Source organism: Pristis pectinata, chromosome 7, assembly GCF_009764475.1.
Source record: "Pristis pectinata isolate sPriPec2 chromosome 7, sPriPec2.1.pri, whole genome shotgun sequence".
Taxonomy (NCBI): domain Eukaryota; kingdom Metazoa; phylum Chordata; class Chondrichthyes; order Rhinopristiformes; family Pristidae; genus Pristis; species Pristis pectinata.
The window spans coordinates 96,761,330-96,782,400 of NC_067411.1; the positions used below are offsets into that span (position 1 = coordinate 96,761,330).

Sequence of the window (21,071 nt, forward strand, 5' to 3'; positions counted from 1 at the left end):
TGATGTCTTGTTCCAAAGACCTTCTATTTAAGTAACCTTGCTCTGGTCATTTTTGCCATATTGAAAGAAGCAGCTATTACATACAGAGATTACAGTAGTGTAAACTACTGCTGAAATTGCACAACAATGTGCCTCTAGATTAATGTTTCCTTCAACAGCCTCAAAGCAATGGCATTCCTGAAACTGAAACAAAATCTATAACATCACAATCTTGGTTTAGGTCATGAATGTTTTACATGTCAGTACTAAGTCAATGTCAACTATATGCTCTGAATCAGCCCAATTCAAAATAAAATAAATGGACTCGAGTCCATCTGCCCTCTCGCCTTCACCAATCTTCATAAATAACTTGCTTCGAGATTGGGAAAAATCACAGGCACTCACAGCAAGCAATGAAGCAGACAAACTGATTATATCGATGTCTGCACCTGTACATCTACTAAAATGGCTGGGAATTGAGTGGATCCACTGCCATCAGAATATGAAGTATACCATTTACAAGACACTGAGCTAGAAACTCAACTCAATAAATGCTAAACTCGAAGGGCACTGCGCATAGAGCATTTAATAGTTTACCCTGATGTTGTTGGTTTGTATATGCTTCTTATGCATTCAGTAGCTGTAGGCTGCAATGTTTAGCCAGTCATCAGGCATGGGGAATTTCAGGACTGCTACACACTTGTTGATACTAACCAGTGCTAATTCACAGCTTGCCTGCATCCTTAAAGTGGAGACAACCATAGAATTCAACCACTGTTTGAAGTAGTATTGCAACTTGAGGAGCAAGAGCAGCAGTGTTGCATTGGGTTTAGTGATGGCAGACATGTAGTCAAGGTTAGTGGAAACAGCAACAAATTCCATTTGCTAATAGGGTCAGAGAGTTATACAGCACGGAAACAGGTCCTTCCGCCTAATTCATCCATGTTGACCAAGGTGCCTTCCTGAACTATTCCCATTTGGCCCATATCCCTCTAAACCTTTCCAATCTGTGTACCTGTCCAAATGTCTTTAAAACATTGTAATTCTACCGGCTCCTACCACTTGCTCTGGCAGCTCATGCCATATGCCCACCACCCTTTAAGTATTTCCCCTATCACCTTAAACTGATGCCCTCCAGTTTTTGACTCCACTGTTCTGGGAAAAAGACTATGACAATCCATCTTACCTATGCCCCTCATGATTTTATGAACCTCTTTCAGGTTACCCCTCAATCTTTCACCTCAGGGGAAACAATCCCAGCCTATCCAGTCTCTCCTTATAAATCAAGCCTTCCTTTCCCAGCAACATCCTCGTGAATCTTTTCTGCACCTTCTCTAGCTCAATCACATCCTTCCTATAGCTGGGCAACCAGAACTGCACACAATATTCCAGGTGTGGTCTCACCAACATCTTGGACAGCCCAACTCTTCTACTCAATGGCCTGTTGATGAAGACAAGCACGTTAGACACCTTCTTCACCACCTTGTCTACCTATGTTGTCACTTTCAGGGAATTAATGCACTTGAACCACTCATTCTCTCTGTTCCACAACATTCTCCAAGGCCCTGTCATCCATTGTGCATGTCCTGCCCTGGTTAAACTTCATCACTTCACATTTGTCTGAATTAAATTCCATCTGCCATTCCTTGGCCCACTTTCCCAGTTGATCTTGATCCTGTTGTGGCCTTAAGTAATCTTCTTCACTGTCCACCATACCAGCAATTTTGGTATCATCCACAACCTTACTAATCATGTTAACTGCATTCTCATCCAAATCATTAATAAATTTGACAAACAGGAGACCCAGCACTGATCCCTGCAGCATACCACTGGTCACAGGCCTCCAATATGGAAAACAAACCTCCACTACCACCCTCTGAGTCCTTCAACCAAGCCAATTTCATACTGGCTAGCTCACGCTGAATCCCATATGATCTAATCTTCTGGACCAGCCTACCATGTGGTACCCTGTCAAAAGCCCTGCTAAAGTCCACATAGACAATATCTACCACCCTGTCCTCGTTAATCCTCTTGGTTGCCTCTTCAAGACACTCAATAAAATTCGTGAGGTATGATTTCCCATGCACAAAGCCACGCCGACTATTCCTAATCAGTCTTTGGCTTTCCAAATCCTGACAGATCCTGTCTGTCAGAATCCCCTCCAGTAACTTTTCCACCACTGATGTTAGGCACACTGGCCTGCAGTTCCTTGGTTTGTTCTTGCTGCCTTTCTTAAACAAAGGCACAACCTTCAGAATTCCCTAGCTTCCATGACCTTCTCCCTGGTAAATACAGATGAGAAATATTCATTTAAGGAGTTGCCTATCTCCTGTGGCTCCACACATAGATGACCATACTGATCCTTAAGGGGACCTATTCTCCCCCTAGTTACCCTATTGCTCTTTATATACTTATAGAATTTCTTAATAAATGCACTATGGTACAAAGACATTTCATTTCTCATCTATTGCTCCTCAAAGGAGTAGGGTTTTCAGTATCTGTTGTTAATCTCTAAATGCCTTTGAAGGTAGTGAAAAGCAATCTTCATGATCTTCTGCAGTAGTTGTGATGAGAAAACTCCAGTGTTTTTGGTGTAGCTCCGATATGAGTAACGTGTGAATACATAAAAAAGGCAAAGTACATTTCCAAGCAAGGACGCTATTTAACTTGGAGCTTCCGCACAGCTGTGAAGGTGCTCAAGCGATAATGTCCTCATTAGCTGCCTATTTTACTTGCGCATATATGGTAACTAGCAAATCATTCGTGATAAGGAATGTAAATTTTGATATGATGCAAAACATAATTTTCATACAATAGAATCTAGTCTTCCTCAATTTACTGAGATAATTCATTTTAACTATCTGCTGTTAATTAAACAAAGAATGTACTTTAAATTGTGGTACCTGTTTTCCATTCTCAAAGGCTTGAAGATCTTCATATGAAAATGCAAATTGACCATATGGAAAATCGCTGGCTGCCATGGTGATATTAGCAGAGTTTGATGTGTCATTAATTACAGCACTGCCACTGACCCCTGTCAGCTGAAGTTGGTAATACTGTTTTTCTTCAGGAATATCATCTTTTATTGCCTGAATAACAACATTAATTTTACAGTTAAAAGCTGAATATCTAAGGAGGTGCAAGTTCAATAGTATGCACCAAATGCAATTATATGCAAATTCTTTAACCAAACCAGAGAAGGTCAGAAGCCATCAGCTTCCATAGAGAGAATGCAGCCAGTCAAAACCTAGACTTTAGCCTGAAGCTATCACTGGTATTGGGGAGCAAGGTGGTGGTTTGGCAATCAAAACACTGGGACTGGAAACCCAGTGGTTTCCTGAATGTTCCACAGCTTTTAACCAAAGAGTGCCTAGAGGAAGCTTGATCACAGGTTAGATGCTTTTTGGGTGTGAAGCTACCCGGGTCATTCTCTCTTCCTCCTCTCCCATCAGGCAGAAGATACAGGAGCCTGAGGGCACATACCACCAGGCTCAAGGACAGCTTCTATCCCACTGTGTTAAGACTATTGAACGGTTCCCTTATATGGTGAGATGGACTCTTGACCCCACAATTTACCTTGTTTGACCTTGCACCTATTGTCTACCTGCAATGCATTTCCCTGTAGCTGTGACACTTTACCTTGTATTCTGTTATTGTTTTTACCCTGTACTACCTCAATGCACTGTGAAATGAATTGATCTGTACGAACGGTATGCAAGACAAGTGCCTCGGTACAAGTGTCAATAATAAACCAATACCAAGTTTATCTGTGCTGGATGATAAAACAGCATTAGCAACCTCCCTAAAGCTCTAAAAGGATTGCAAAATGTGTTAGTGTCTGTTTAAAAACTGTGCTATCAGCTTGCTCATGTAACCAAATTCTGTTTCAGGGACTACTGGTCAAATTTCTTGCACCATTAGTACCAATCATCACAACTGATCCTAGGAAGTGCTCCTGCAAACTACATTTCCAGGCACTGGGAGCATTGACAAGGAATGAAAGTGTGCCCCAGTGATGAAAAGGAGTGGCAGTATCCTCACAAGGAGCATAGGAACCTAAAAAAGAGCATCTCCTTTGTGCAGGGGTAGTCTAGCAGGAAGTTGCCATGGATATGTCTGTGAGGACATGAATCCCTTCTGTGAATGTCTGAACTTTAGGGAACTCTGCAATGCAGACAAAGGCCCTGCTGGCTCTGAATGCTGAAGTCACGGTAATCAAAGGTTCCCCACCATCACCATTGTAATGCAGTGGAATGTCTGGCATATTTCAGCAGAAACTTCCAGGAAGAGTCCCGAGGCTAAGCTTTAAGAGTAAGGGTGACCTTTACTTTGAGTGCAGTGCAGGTGTCCTCATTTGTACTTTGTTTTGCAGATATTAGTGAGGATAATCTAAAGGAAACGTAGCCCACATTGACATTGCTTCCACAAGACGTTTTGATGAAGGTAGCACCCTGGGAACCTTGAATGGACAGGTGATAGATAACAGCATTAGCAATCTCCCTGAAGCTCTTAAAGCTCTTAAGTCAAAATGTGTTAATGCCTGTTTAAAAATGGTGCTATCAGCTGGCCATCGATTTTGCCAGATGGATTTCTTCTTTTTCCCCCACTGATTTCTCATCTGATGAACATGGAACTACCTCTCGATTAGCAAGATATCTCCTGGCATTTCAGGCCACTATATTTTGTGGTGGAACAGGCTGTGGTGTGCTGACGTTTGCAAGAGAACTATGTCTGACTCTTTAAGTAACACTGCTTTGAACCATTAGAAAAGTTGCTCTTCCATGAGGGAAAACAACCGCCATTATTTAGACCAACATTTTGGGGTGTTACAGAACTGTTGGCATCATGAGATTTGGAGCGGGAGCTTTGAAAAGAGGTGAGTCTCTGTTTATGAGTTTCACCTTGCAGAGTTGGGAGTCGGGAGCGAGATTTGAGTCTTTGTGCTTGTGAGTTTCACCTTGCAGGAGTCTAAAAGGGGCACATTTGCAAATTGTTCATAGTTGATTGCCCAATTAACAGCAGCCAATAAAAAGAAGGTAGGGTCAAGCAGAGTGGCCATTGTTGGAGTGGACCAGTGTTAGAATTGGGGGACTGAGGCTTTGGCTCAAGAGGCTTCAGTATTGTATTGTTCAGTTCTGGTTGCCTCATTATAGGAAGGATGTGGAAGCTTTAGAGAGGGGGCAGAGGAGATTTACCAGGATGCTGCTTGGATTGGAGGATAGGTTAAATGAGCTCGGGCTTTTCTCTTTGGAGAGAAGGAGGATGAGAGGTGACTTGATAGGTCTACAAGATAAGAGGCATAGATTTAGTGGACAGTCAGAGACTTTTTCCCAGGGTGAAAATCCCTAACACAAGGGAGCATATTTTTAAGGTAAATGGAGGAAAGTATAGGGGGGGATGTCAGAAGTAAGTTTTTACAGTGAGCGGTGGGTGCATGGAATGCACTGCTGGTGGAGGCAGATACATTAAGGACACTTAAGAGACTCTTTGTTAGACATATGAATGATAGAAAAATGGAGGGCTATGTGGGAGGGAAGGGTTAGATTGATCTTAGAGCAGGATAAAATGTTGGCAGAACATTGTGGATTGAAGGGCCTGTACTGTGCTGTATTGTTCTATGTTCTGTGTGGATATGCTGGAGAATCAGCTCAAGAGACAAGGGACATTCACACCTAAAACACCAAGTGATATTAATGAACATATTAACTCTCTCAGAAATGGTGCAAAATTGTTTATTACTGTATTAATGCAATTTTCAATGACACTTCATCTGTTTTTTGAGATTGAACTGACAATGCTGACAGGTTGGGGATCTACAGAAAATCCTCTTCACAAGGAGCAGCTAGGTACAGTGGGGGCAGAGGGATAACTTTGGGATCCACCAAATTGTGCCAGTGGAGGGAGTCCCATCAGTGGTCTGGACAAAGGAAGCATGGAGTCAAACTGGGTGGTGCAGGGAGATGTGGTGCAATGGTAGTCATTGGAAGCAGATGGATCACAGGAGATAGCGTTTCAAGATTAAATTGTTGGGAGAGGCAAAGCTTTACATTTATCGGAAGTACTCACAGAATAAGATGCAAATGTTAAGTAATGGGCATGAAAACAATCTGCAGTTGTAGTTCTGGCCATGTTTCACAAAGCCCTGTCCCAACCCTATTATCATCCCAAGCCACACCCATACCCATAACACAAAGCATTGAGAATAAGTATAGCTACTTTATTATCACAATGATTAAAACCCAATTCATCAGCATTGAATGATCAAGCTTCCTAGTCTGACATATTCCACGCAGTATTCAGTTTTTTGTTTCTCATACCTGTAGCAAAATAGTGGCAGATGACTGCCTGTCGCGCATGAAAACAGTTCCGCTCACTTCAGCAAATTCATTCAGAGATGCTGGAATTATAATCCAGTTAACAGTAACATCACCAAAAACTCCTGGACCACGCACCAACCTGAAGCAAAATAAGTGTGTGCAATAATCCTAAGAATTTAGCAACAAGATTTTGTGCATTTACTGTAACATGTATAGTGTCAAAACTATATTGTGGAGTTCACACCTCTATTTTGCCAATGATAAAATTTTTTAAAAATATATACTGATCATGGCGAATGGATGGGTCTGTAAACAGCGAGTTTTCTCTGATTTTTTTTTCTTTTGCAAGGTGGATTGTATTGGGAAAGGAAGTTGAAGTCTGTCTGTTGATATGTTTGTTAACTGTATTACTTACAAGCAAGATCCAAATCTTTATCAATGAATAGGAGAAATTATATGTATATGCTCATTAATATTTACCCTTTTTGAATCAAGTGGCTCCAGTAAGGCAGAGCCAAACACTGTAAACTGAACCCTCATGAGCATGAATTTAATATAATGAAAGAAGACACAACTGACATGTTAATGAATGCAACTTCTGCTTTCAAAAATACACCATCGCACAAATTTAAAATATGGATTAATTCTTATATGGTAGCCTTCAAAATTTCTGCAAAAAGTGTTTTCATAAAACTGACATACATTACTAGCGCAGTCCCATTGTACTCGCTGGTTGGCTCTCCAATTAGAACGTGTTTGGTTGATTCAGCAATGGCAATTGTACCAGATGATGCATGATCACCTAAAATAATGATAGTGGCACTTCCTGTGGAAGAAACATACATCAAATAAAGTAAAAAGAATAAATGTAAAATCACAGAAGTTCTTATTTCTGCAGACCGACATATCTTTCATATCATGGACTCAACCAGCTCTATCACAGGCACAACCCTCCCCACCATTGAGGACATCTTCAAGAGGCGGTGCCTCAAGAGGGCAGCATCCATCACTAAGAACCCTCACCATCCAAGACATGCCCCCTTCTCATTACTACCATCAGAGAGGAGGTACAGGAGCCTGAAGACCCACTCTCAGTGATTCAGGAACAGCTTCTTCCCCTCTGCCATCAGATTTCTGAATGGTCCATGAACACTACTTGGTTTTCTATTTTTTGTACTATTTATTTTGTAATTTATAGTAATTTTATGTCTTTGCACTGTACTGCATCCACAAAACAACAGATTTCATGTCAAATAAGTCTCTGATAATAAACCTGATTGATTCTTCCCATTTATTGTTAAAACTGTTGCATTCATCAATGAGTTGCATAGACTTACCATGTACAGGGGATATTTCTGCATTATTAGAGGCAGATATCAGCCGAATCATATATTGTTCTTCTCCCTCCAGAAGAGCATCTGGATAAATGTGTAAAACAAGTGTCTTTGTCGTCTCAGTCTAACACAACAAAAATGAAAGTGACTGCTAACCTTCTGAGTCAAGTAACATTTGTGTTCATATTATGACGTAACACTTATGCATCTATCTTGATCTAATGTGACAAATGCATATAAAAGTTCAGTTGGTAGCAATTTATGAACCTCACCTATGCCCTCATGTTGAAGCACCAAGCAAAGACTAGGTGCCTGACTAGGGCTCACAAAAAAGTGAATTTAACCAAACATTTCTTGAAAGGATAGTACCCATGTAGAGGTTTGCAGACAAGTTATCTATAAAACTCATTCTTGCAGATAATAAACTATTTTACACTGCAGAGATCTGAAGAACAAGGGGACAAAAATGTACCGTCAGTGAACAAAAAATATAGAATGCAATTATTTACCTCTGCTTGATATTCAAGGAACCAAATGTCACAGAAAATAAGATGGGAGTAGATATTCACATAGGTTCTCCCATTCTTTTTCTTCTGTAAGTTTAGTTTTAAAAAAATGAAACTAAAATGCCAACTGGGCCAATGAAGTTAGCTCTGGTAAATTGTATAATATTGAAATGTAGATTATTGCTAGTCTGTTTCTATTCTTGTACATATGCTTTGTACCTGATTGAACATCAAAGCTCCAGAAAGGGGTGTGAGGTCATCTACTGCAGATTCATCGACTTGCCAAACAATTTGAACTGAGCCATAACCTTCCTTTCGACGGACAGTAAAGGATACGAGGCCAGCTGGATCGTCAGATGTCTGTGGTTCTTCAACAGCCACCTAAAAGAACAAAACTTGTGTATAATAACCAACAGATAACAATTAAAGCCTGACCCGAGTGTGACCTGACCACAGCCAATCCAGACCTGATCTGAGCTCGAAACCTTAAAATTGTTCCCATATCTAATCACTGTCAGGACTATAACAACGTCAAACATGCCATTGTGCTGTGTGATGATAAAACCCTAAACATTGATAAAGATTAGAGGATACAAGCAGAAATGCATAAGCAAATAAGAAATAGGAGCAGCAGTTGGATATATGACCCATCAAACCTGCTTTGCTATTTTCCTGCCTGTTCCCCATAAAAGATGACTCCACCTTTGACAAAAAAATTTTTTATCTTAGTCTTGATGAAATTCGTTCTTCCCGTTTCCACGTGTGTCTAGAATAGAGAATTCCAAATATTCATCAGCCTCTGAGAAAATAAATTTCTCAAGTCTGGCTTAGATGGGTGACTGGTATTCCAGGTCCAGATTCCTCCCAGCATCTACCTTATCAATCCCCCTCAGAATCATATATGTTTCTATATGACAATATCTCATCCTTCTAAACTCCACTGAGTGTAGACCCAATTTGCTCAACCTTTCCTTATACTTTCCTCCATCCAGGAAATCGACTTAGAGAACTTTCTTTGAACTGCCTCCTTTGCAAGTATATCTCTCCTTAAATAAGGGATCCAAACCTGTACTTAGAACACTGAGTTTCACCAACGTCATACACTGCATTAATCATACTAACCTGGATAAAGTGCTGAGGCATTGCCTGACCAAACCTAAACCTTAAAGTCTATCAGATTATCCACCTAACCCGAACCCAACATAGAGTAAGGTCTATTCAACTTTGCTCTGGGTAACCAGATTTTAATAACCAAACCAAAGCCAAATATTGCAAGTGCTGGAAATCTGAAATAAAAGGAAGAAAAGTCAAGAAAACTGAACATGTCAGGCAGCATCTGTGGAGAGAGAAACGAGAAAGATCACCTGACTCATTAAGTCTTTAACCTCCACATAAATATCATCAAAATTTATATCTAAAGTGGAGGAACTGCCTTTGTCCCTCTACAGATGAAGCCTGATCTGAATACTTATGGCATTTTCTGTTTTTAACTTAAACTTTGAACATTTTTCAATTTTGCTAACCTATCAAAGTTGTAATGTCCCAATGTGTGTTTGCTTTACTCATTGAACATTAAAACTACACATTTTGTGACTGAACAGTGCAGCCTACAAAATGGTCTGGAGATCTCAGCAGTCTTGGTATTTAATATGTTCAATTACTGCACAGCAGCAGTCATCAACACAAACAGAATATTCAACTACAGAGCATGGGGGTGGGGACATACATAGTCTAATCTGAAACATGGGTGCTATATTTAGTTCTGGTCAATTGGCATCAGGAGACATTCAAACCCCAGAAATTATGAAAAAAAAGCAGATGTTAAATTAATGGTCTTTGACAGCCCTTGTCAAAGAACTGTTTATGAATGAATACCAGGATAGAAATGAGTTTTCTAGCCGGGAAAAGGGCAATTAAAAAAAGCAATTCCCAAGATATCACGCATTAAGGGAAAAGTATATTTGGGATATGTTTTCAAAGTAAATCTGGAGAGAAGGACGAGGAGCCGCAGATTTAAAGCAATGGAAAGCAATTTTAATACCAATAAAATGTCTTTTCAATACAAATAACAATCAACATGTGGAAAGAAATTCTTTGTCAGCTATCAGATCTAAAAGTCCTGGAAATGATGAGACACAAGTGACACTGTGATAACTTTATCTGTGAATGAGCTGGAAGGTCTTTAGCTGTATATATCATGTGCTGTTGACCATTAAGGAAGTGGTTAAAAGGGGGAAAAAAAATGTAAAAGCAACCAAAGAAGATTGAAAAAAAGTCTTGGAAAATTTAATTTGAAATTAAATATTGCTTCATTCACTAGACTTCACATTTTCTGAATTTATAATGAATGATAAACACTAAAAGTAAAATATGTATGTTGCAAATATATAACATGTATCAAACACTTGAATACAAAATATGATTAAGTATTTCCAGCTCAGTATTTTTCTTTCCCATATTTTTCTTCACTTTCAATCTACCAATAATTCTCAGGAGAATTTCTATTTCTGGCACTTGAGCTCCTCAAACCCTATTAGTTACTGCTGATTGCTTACCAGTGTTTCAGTTGCAAAAATATGGTGTTTACTTTGACATTTATGAACAATATTACTGATTTGCTACCAATAGCAAAATTTGAAAGCATCTTTGAATTATTGATTAATCTCTACACTAAAATGAATTGTAATCTTCTACTCATAAATTGCTAATGATCCTTGTGTAGCTTTGAGAAAGAAGATTTTTCTATCAGGGCAAGGTTCAAATCAAAGCTCCAGTGAATGAGAATCAGGTTTATTATCACAGATGACATGAAATTTGTTGTTTTGTGGTAGCAGCACAGTGCAAAGACATAAAATCAGTATAAATTACGAAAATAAATAAATAGTGCAAAAAAAGGGATAACGAGATAGTGTTCATGGGTTTGTGGATTGTTCAGAAATCTGATGGCGGAGAGGAAGAAGCTGTTTCTGAATCCTGAGTGTGGGTCTTCAGGCTCCTGTAACCTCCTCCCCGATGGCAGTAACGCAAAGAGGCCATGTCCCTTTAAAGCTAAATGTTTTCAAGTATTTTCATCTCAATTATTAAACTCATTTTGAGAAGAATGGGGCAACCCTGACTGTTTACGGACCATGTTGGCAAACCTCAAACACAAAATAGGGTTCATGAATTTAAAGCTGGTTCTAATCTGTAATTCCTCATGTATGTCAATTTATCCAATAATCAAGGGGAGAATTGATGCAAGAATGTTGGAATGATAAGCAGCATTAAGGCCCTCTCACAGCAGTTTGGGCTACCCATCTGAAACTGAAGAATTCAAACATATTTCTGGTATCATTCCACCACACAAGATGAAAAAAACATCATAAATAAAGAAACGGTTCATTGTTCTTTGTAGTTTTATAGCATCAAACTAAAAAAAGGTAACACACTGAAAAAATTTAAAAGCAATTTTATTGTGACTCACAAAAACTCATGGCAACAACCTTTCCCTTAATGTCAGAAAAACAAAAGAGCTGGTCATTGACTTCAGGAAGGTGGGGGGCAGTGCACACGCTACTGTTTGCATCAACGGTGCTGAGGTCGAGAGGGTTGAGAGCTTCAATTTCCTAGGAGTGAATGTAACTGGTAGCCTGTCCTGCTCCAACCACATAGATGCCACGGCCAAGGAAGCTCACCAGAGCCTCTACTTCCTCAGGAGGCTAAATAAATTTGGCATGTCCCCTTTGACCCTCACCAATTTTTATCGATGCACCATAGAAAGCATCCTATCCGGATGCATCACAGCTTGGTGTGGCAACTGCTCTGCCCGTGACTGCAAGGAAGTGCAGAGGTTGTGAACACAGCTCAGTACATCACGGAAACCAGCATCCCCTCCACAGACTCTGTCTACACCTCACTGTCTCGGTAAAGCAGCCAACATAATCAAAGACTCCACCCACTTTGGACATTCTGAAAGCACATACCACCAGGCTCAAGGACAGCTTCTATTCCACTGTTATAAGATTATTGAATGGTCCCCTAGTACGATAAGATGGACTCCTGACTTCACAATCAATCTCATTACAGCCTTGCACCTTATTGTCTGCCTGCACTGCACTTTAAATGTAATCTGTAACACTTTATTCTGCAATCTGTCCTTGTACTACTTCAATGCATGGTTGTAATAAAATGATCTGTATGGATGGTATGCAATTCAAAGTCTTTCACTGTTACCTTGATAGATGTTACAATCATGAACCAATTTACCAACTATTTATGGAAATCTTCTTAGTGTTTTTTTTTCTCCTTAAACTTTGCTTGCTTACAGTTCTATCAACTTTTCTATATGCTTATCTGTTTATGCTGAAAATTTAGATATGAACATACTCAGTGAGCTTGAAATTGTGAGGTAAAATTCCTTGAGTAAAAACACAAAGTGGGTGCTAATATGTCGTCACAATATCTTAAAAGTCCACCAAATCATTCTTCTCTTTTGAAATGAATTTTAAAAAAGAAACTGAATATAAAATAGGCCAACAATGTACCATAATGATAAATGAAAATCAAAAACTGAAATCTGAAATAAAAGAAGAAAGTGCTAGTGACACTCAGAAGATCAGGCTGTATCTGTAGAAAGAGAAAGAGAGTTAACATTTCAAGTTAAAGACCCTTCACCAGATCTTAGAAAGAGGGTTTTAAATTACAAAGGTAGGGAAGGGATGGATAGAACAAAGAAAATATCTATTTTTATTTCAGATTTCCAGCATCTGCAATACTTCCTTATTTTCATCTATTTTTTTTAGATGTTACACATGTTACGGACTCAGTGAAAGTCCCTTTAAGATAGAGAGTGTGTGTGTATGTGTGTGTGGGGCGTGCTTACGTCAATAGAAGATAAAGGACGTAATGACGTTGTTGAAGAAGTCAGAAGAAGAAGAAAGAGAGAGAGAGAAGGGAGAGAGACACCAGCCTGCTTGTTTTCTCTATCGATGGATGAGAAACAATAACTGTGTTTGCCACTGAAATCCATGTATGGAAGTTGGAAGTAATCCGGTGGAGTTCACTTTGTTGCTGACCTGTAGAAGGAAACAGGTATTTGTGTGTGGACGACCACGGTTCGGATGCTTTTCGGGGTGAGGAAGTTACTACCGAGTAAACACTGAAGTGTTGTTTGGGTTCCATCGTGGAACATTTGGATTTCGTATGTACTCTCTCTATGTTTTTCTACATCTACATCTTATCTTCAGACAACGGTGGTTGTTGAAGAAGCCCTTGCTCATGTTTCACCTTATGGCTTGCGGAACTGAACTTTAAGAACCATTCAGGAACTGGGAGTTTTGGACTTTGTCACACACACACACGAAGAGTTTAGTTTTGGGGTTAACGTTCGAGGTTTAACATTTTTGAATTCTAACATACTAACATTTTTTTTTACTTTTATTTTACGTATTATCATAAGTAGTGATTAATAAAATAGTTTTTAACACTGAATCATGCTCAGTGTGTTTCTTTTGTTGCTGGTTTGTGACACACAATTTTCTACTGAAATCAATAAGTTGAAAGCGACTGTGGGAACTGGGGTACCATTGAGTTTCAGGGAAGGATGGGAACTGCGCCCGAAGAATTTCAGGAGAGTACTGGAACCAGGGCCCCAGAGAGTTTCGGGGAGTGCAGGAAACATCACCAGTTGATGAGCCATTGTGATTTCCGAATAGCCGGATAATGTATTACTGGAGTTTCACTGCAGCAAGCATACAGGTGGGTTGGGGAAGGGTCCCCATGGAGAGACATTAAGAATACTAAAGAGGTAAAACAATAAAGTAGTGAAGGAGGGGGTTTGGGATAAAGATAATCGAATTGTCTCAAGAAGGGACAGAGCATAAAAACAAAAGAGTGCACTAACAAATGGAGCCTTGGTTGTAATAAAACAAATAGGAGCAGAGTACAAAAGAATGTATAAAATAGTAAACAGACAAATCCAAATGCATTGTTACTGAAGTGTATGATATATTTATAATAAGACAGATAAAATAACAATGCAAATAGACATAAACAGATAGAAATAGTGAATGTTTTGGTTGCCATCTTCCAAAAGTATGGAACAGTTTCCACAGAATAGAGGGTGGCAAATCTTACCAGACTATTTAAAAAAACAAGGGAGAGAGAAAACAGAGAGCTACAGAATTGTTAGTTGAATATCAGTAGTATGAAGTCTATGACAAAGGATGTCACAAGAGGACACTTAGAAAACATCGACAGGATTAAACAAAGTAAATGTGGATTTATGCAAGGTCTTCGAGGTGATTTAGGGTGAGTGGGTAAGTAGCTGGCAGATGCAGTATAACACGGATAAAGGTGGCATCATCCACTTTGGCATATAAAAACAGAATAGCAGAGGATTATTTAAAAGGTGATAGATTGGGAAATGTTGATCTGCAAAATGATCTGGATGTTGTTGTATACCAGGTGCAGCAAGCACTTAAGCAAGCAAATTATATGCTGGACTTCATTGCAAGAGGCTTTGAGTACAGGAGCACCAGCTTCTTACTACAGTTATATAAGGCTTTGGTGAAATGATGCAATGCATTGGTTTCCTTACCCAAGAAAAGATGTACTTACCACAGAGGAAATGCAACAAATGGAACAAAATTAGACTAACTCCTGGGATAGCAGGACTGTCATATGGAGAGCGCTCTGGTAGACTAGGTCTGTATTCACTAGAGTTGAGAAGAATGAGAGGATCTCTCATTGAAACATAAATTCTTAACAAGAGCATACAGACTGGATATGGAGGATGTTTCCTCTGGCTGGGGCTGTCTAGAACGAAGGGTCGCAATCTCAGGATATAGGGTAAGACATACAGTAGGCTGAGATAAGAAAATTCTTCACAAGGATGGTTGCGAACACTGGAATTCTCTACCGCAGAACACAGTGGAGGACACGCCACTGAATGTATTTGAAAAGGAAATTGATTCATTCTTAGACACAAAAGGCATTAAGTGTGATACTGAGAGAAAGGATCAGCCGCGATAGTATTGAATGGCGGAGTTTGGCCTTCTCCTCTCCATATTTTCCATGTTCACTGATTATTGTACAATGTTCAATTCCACTCACAACTACTCCCCAAATAAAACAGCTCATGCTTGAATGCGTCATATCCTCAGCAACATTAAAATGAGGATTGATAAATGGCAAATAGCTCAAGTGCCAGGCAATAAACATGATAAACAAGATGGAGTCTAACCACATACTCAATGTCACTACCATTGCAGAGTTCCTGCCACTAACATCCTGGAAGCCAGACTGACCAGGAACTTAACTAAACCAAAAACATAAACGCCACGGCTACAAGAGCAGTTCAGAGCTGGGTATCTTGTGGTGTGATTTATCTCCTGACTCCCAAAAGCCTTCACAACATCTACAAGGCACAAGTCAAGGGTATGATAAAATACTATGCATAACATATGAAGAGTGCCGCTCCAACAACAGTCAAGAAGCTTGACTTTGATCAGGACAAAACAACCCACATGACTGGCACACATCCACACGTTCCACCACCATTCACTGTGGCTGCAGTATGTACCATCTGCAAAATACACTTAAAACAGCAACCTACACCACATAGGACAAAGGCATAGGTGCAAAGGAATGCCATTTTTCTCATCGAGGTCACCCAAACATCATTCCTTCATTGCTGACGCATGTATTTCCTGAAAGTCCGACCAATTGACACTATACGAGGGTCCTCTCTAGAAACAGTACTGTAGTTCAAGGTGGCTGCTCACCACCACCTTCTCAAAGGCAATTAGGGATAGGCAATAAATATTGGCCTGTCAAAGACGTCTATATCCCATAAATTAATACATTAAACAATCATTTGCAGCAATGTTTCTGTCTGCTTATTACATATAAATATTACAACTGAATTTGAACATTAAAAATGACTGAGAAAGAAAGAAAAGACTACTTACAGAACGTTCCTCAAACCCAAATATTCCCACAGGCGAGTCGTTATTTGGAATGCTGACAGTAACAATATTGTCATCTCCCATTTTGGCACCTCCCATCACATGAGTCAGTACAACGCTGAAAGTCTCCAGAAATTCTGTCAGATTATCATCCACTATGATGATTTCTAGAACTGCAGAAGACTTCAAAAGAAAATGTTAAAATTGTGTTAGAAAGTTTCTGGTTCATGCATTTGCAATAAAGAAAGTTGGAGACTTGCTATGCTTTCTTATAAGTACAATGTACAACCCCCCACATGTTATGGAAGGGATGGTTTTCAGAAAACTGTCCTCATTAGGATTTTCTGTAACTTGAACCCTTTTTCTCATTGAATTCCATGTTATAAGTGGAGATGCATTCCTATGGGAAGTTTCTCTTTCAACAGTAATGCCCCCACGGGTGTGCTGTCTGTCAGCAAGAGTAAAGGTTGCTGTTTTAATTAACTAGAAATGGATGATACATTGACAAAATATCATTGTGCAGGTTTCAACTGAAGAGATTGCCTTGTCAGTTTCCAAAGCAAATCTCTGAGGTGACCTCCCGCTGTGATCCGCAGCCTGCGATCATTGTCCTTGGTAAACTAATTCAGTCCTCTGTCTATATTTTGTGTTTATTTTGTTTCCACATAGATTCCACTACAGAAAATTTTTATTCTGTATCTCTTTTTTTGGTAGTAATTTGTGAACTACCAGGTTCAAGAACAGCTACTTCCCTTCAACCATTCAGCTCTTGAACCAACTGGCACAACCCTAATCACTACAGATTAGCAACACTATGACCGCTTTGCACTAAGATGGACCGTGTTTTTTGGAGACACAAGAGAGACTGCAGATGCTGGAAATCTGGAGCAACACACAAAATGCTGGAGGAATTCAGCGGGCCAGGCAGCATCTATGGAGGGAAGGGTCTCGACCCGAAACGTCGACTGTCCATTTCCCTCCATGGTCGCTGCCTGACCCACTGAGTTCCTCCAGCATTTTGAGTGTTGCTTTGTTTTTTTATGTTCCAATTGTGTTTTTTCCCGTAAAAATTTGTTTAATTTATGTCTTTCTTTGAATGCTGCTTATCTGATGCTATGTGCCTGTGATGCTGCTGCAAGTAAGTTTTTCATTGCGCCTGTGCATAGATGTACTTGTGCATATGACATTAAACTTGACTTTGACTTTCCGTTACCCGAACTGCCAGAACACGGGAGTACACTATACTGCATTGATCTCAAAAACTAATAGTAATTTGTGGGTTAAATGAATATTTGCAAACAGCAAAATTATGGGATCAGGATGAACGCATGACAGAGAAACACTAACACGGATTAATTGGGCCAAAAATCTGTTGTGGTCTTGTCACTTCTATTTAATGCACATGATATAAAGCTTACCAGTCCTTCAGCAAAAGTAAGACTTCCATTGGATGGTGTAAAATCTGAGAAACTGGCACTTCCAGGCAGAGCTTCCCAAAGTACAGTTACTTCCCCAAATTTACCAGCACTGCGGATCACTGGTAATTTCAGGAGGTTTCCTGGAGGGGCCATCTCATAAGCGACAATGGCATCAGTTTTATTCTAGTATTTAACAGATATTACATAGCATTATTAATCACTTGCATTACTTCAAGATAAACTGACAAAGTTCATGTATTGCTGTATGATTTTATACAAGTATATTCTATATCTTTAGTTGAATATTTACTATATCTACATATATAAGTTTACTATATATATGTATGTATGTATATATAAAAATAAAAATATAGTCTTAATGGTAGGACTCTTGGCAGTGTGGAGGATCAGAGGGATCTTGGGGTCTGAGTCCATAGGACACTCAAAGTGGTGGCGCAGGTTGACTCTGTGGTTAAGAAGGCCTTTGGTGTATTGTCCTTCATCAATCGGGGAATTGAATTTAGGAGCCGTGAGGTATTGTTGCAGCTATATAGGTCCCTGGTCAGACCCCACTTGGAGTACTGTGCTCAGTTCTGGTCGCCTCACTACAGGAAAGATGTGGAAGCCATAGAGAGGGTGCAGAGGAGACTTACAAGGATGCTGCCTGGGATGCGGAGCATGCCTTATTAAAGCAGGTTGAGGGAACTCGGCCTTTTCTCCTTGGAGAGACAGAGGATGAGGGGGGACCTGATAGAGGTGTATAAGATGATGAGAGGTATTGATAGGGTAGATAGTCAGAGGCTTTTCCCCAGGGCTGAATTGATGGCCACAAGAGGACAAAGGTTTAAGGTGCTGGGAAGTAGATATAGAGGAGATATCAGGGGTAAGTTTTTTACTCAGAGAGTGGTGAATGCATGGAATGGGCTGCCGGAAATTCTGGTGGAGGCTGATACGTTAGGGTCTTTCAAGAGAGTGTTAGATCAGTATATGGAACTGAGTAAAATAGAGGGCTATGGGTAAGCCTAGTAATTTCTAGGGTAGGGACATGTTCGGCACAACTTTGTGGGCCGAAGGGCCTGAATTGTGCTGTAATTGTTCGATGTTCTATGCTTCTTTAGTGTCAATGCTTTTTACTTGAATAGCCAACCAAACCATTGGGCATGATTGAACAAAGAAATGGATCTAATCTTCCACACATACTGAGTCATAGAGTCAGAGTTATAGAGAACGGAAACAGGTCCCATGTCCTCCCTGTCCATACTAGCCATTAAGTACCTACCTATACTAATCCCATTTTCCAGCACCAGACATATTAAGTGCTCATCTAAATATTTATTGAATGGTGTGCAAGTACTGTTCTCCACCAACCCCCGGGGCAATATGTCCCAGACTTAATCCACCCACTGCGTGAAAAAAAATCTTCCCCAAATACCATCTAGATCTCCTACCTCTTTCCTTAAACCTAAGCCCCTTTGTTACAGACACAGTTCATTCCCTCTTGACATTGAAAATAACCCAGAAATATCAAAATGTCCTGCTAAATTAGGTTATGTAATATATCATTAATTTCCACTTCACTACACTGCTAGTAACTTCAAAACTGACTGGGACCAGTAATTATTAAAAGGTACTTGCAGAGAATAGGATTAATATTCAAATTCCCTGCTCTTTCTAGTCCCAGAAAATTTATTCAAAAGCACCCAGCCGGCAGTTTGGATACAGCCTCCAGTGATCCCTGCTTTACATACAGTTTCAATAAATATCAACCACTTGTACAATCATCATGACTAATCTCCAAGATTTTGGTGCTATCTCAAGTTTTTCTTCAAAAGAGGTCACCAAGAGTGGTGTAACAAGTGCTGAAGGGCTTTGCCTTTTAAGACACCTGCATGAACTCATTGCCCCCAAACTCTGGGAAAGAAAGTAGAGGACATTCAAAGCAGAACAAGTTGGCAGAAGAGAGAGTAAAAAGAAAGAAGGGCTTTCAGCATCAGCCTCCATCTGTCTAGAGAGTGCAGGGGGCCCGAGTCTTAGTATGTAAGAGTGTGTGAGACAGCTATGTCTTAGTTGAGGATGTCTGCATTGAAACATACTACATGTTCCAGCCACAAATGCAACCTCAGAGTAATGAGTATTACATTGCAAGTGGCTGCCAAGGTCACTGTGACTTTGAAATGTAATATGTTATGCTCCTTCATGTTGGAGCTGGAGATCTTTCAAACAAACTGCAGTTACATAAAGGCCATTGCTGGTCTCCATTCCATTGTAAGTGACTGTTTCATTCCCCCTTGGTAACAGACAGTAGATGGACCAGGCACGTAGACGCATGAGGATTTCAGGCTTTAAGTAGTGCCTCCTCCTAAGATTACAAGCTAATGAACAACTAATGCTGTCAGCACGCACCAGTCATGCAATGTGGGAGGCTGCACATAGTTGCATCGGAAGCAACGAGGTTAATCCTGCATTCCAATCCCAGCCCCACATCAATCTCATCTATAAACTTCTACAGGTGAAAGGAACAGGAAACAGCAAAACAATAGTTAAACTCAAACAATTACTAAAGCATATAATTCGAGAAACAAGCTCAATGGCTACTTAGGTGTGGCACTTCAATGATCAATCATCACTGTATGTATATATTACGTAATAAATTATACCCTTGATGTGTTGAAATGAATGATTCCCCTGGGATCATCATTCTCTTTGATTGTTATTTCTGCCAGCTCCATTTCCAAATGCTTCACTCTGGGCTTTCCTCCAACAAGTGCAGCATCAGCCAGTTTCACACTGGTAATGTTAACGAGAAAGCTTTCATGTAATTCAGGAATGTCATCCTTTAATATGAGGAAAAATAAATCTTAATAAGATCCAAATAAAGCATTAATTAAAAAAAAAAGCAAACAATATTGGTGTTTTGTTGTAGTAATGTAACTGTAAGTAAAAGTTAGCTGAATTGGAACAAAAACATTATCAGCTGCCCGGAGACACAAGAGACTGCAGATGTTGTAATCTGGAGCCAAAAGTCAAACAGCTGGAGAAACTCAGCAGGTCAGGCAGCATCTGCAGTCTCGTGTCTCCAGGCAGCTGATAATATTTTTCTGTCAATTCAGCTAACGTTTGGTCAAGGTTTTGGGTCGAGACCATCCTGATGCACGGTCTCAATGCAAAATGCCAACCATCCCTTTGCCTCCACAGATGTTCCCGACTCACTAAGTTCCTCCAGCAGTTTTTTTTCTGCTCCATTATCAGCTGCCTGCTTGTTAATAGTGGCTTCCACCTTACACAATCATTAGGGTCGGCAATGAGGCCCTTGTGTTCACCACTAAAAAAGAATCCAGCTTAACTAAAGTGGTCTTCCCATCAGGAACTTGCATGGGAATGCTGATCCAATCCTGCAGAAGAACCTCATTTGGACTCTTCAAAGCTAGTGCTACCCACAAAACAAGAGAAGACGTAATCAGCAGCTGACTTAGTCACACAACCTAACTTGGACTAAATTGCTTAAGGTTCAAAATTAACTTCAGTAAATGCTGGAATTCTGAAATAAAAGCAGAAAATGCTTTGATAAAAT

General features: G+C 39.9%; 1 protein-coding gene across 1 annotated transcript in view; it reads right to left on the bottom strand.

The window, feature by feature from the left end:
* The window catches only part of adgrv1 (adhesion G protein-coupled receptor V1), a 249,447-nt gene that overhangs the window by 60,470 nt on the left and 167,906 nt on the right, over positions 1 to 21,071 (bottom strand). Inside the window, exons 54-61 of the mRNA XM_052020663.1 lie at positions 20,158 to 20,334; positions 17,501 to 17,683; positions 16,086 to 16,265; positions 8,356 to 8,517; positions 7,634 to 7,754; positions 6,999 to 7,122; positions 6,297 to 6,435; positions 2,883 to 3,068 (exon numbers count right to left, since the gene is read on the bottom strand). Coding sequence (XP_051876623.1) covers positions 2,883 to 3,068; positions 6,297 to 6,435; positions 6,999 to 7,122; positions 7,634 to 7,754; positions 8,356 to 8,517; positions 16,086 to 16,265; positions 17,501 to 17,683; positions 20,158 to 20,334 — 1,272 coding nt within the window. The remainder of the gene's footprint in view (positions 1 to 2,882; positions 3,069 to 6,296; positions 6,436 to 6,998; positions 7,123 to 7,633; positions 7,755 to 8,355; positions 8,518 to 16,085; positions 16,266 to 17,500; positions 17,684 to 20,157; positions 20,335 to 21,071) is intronic.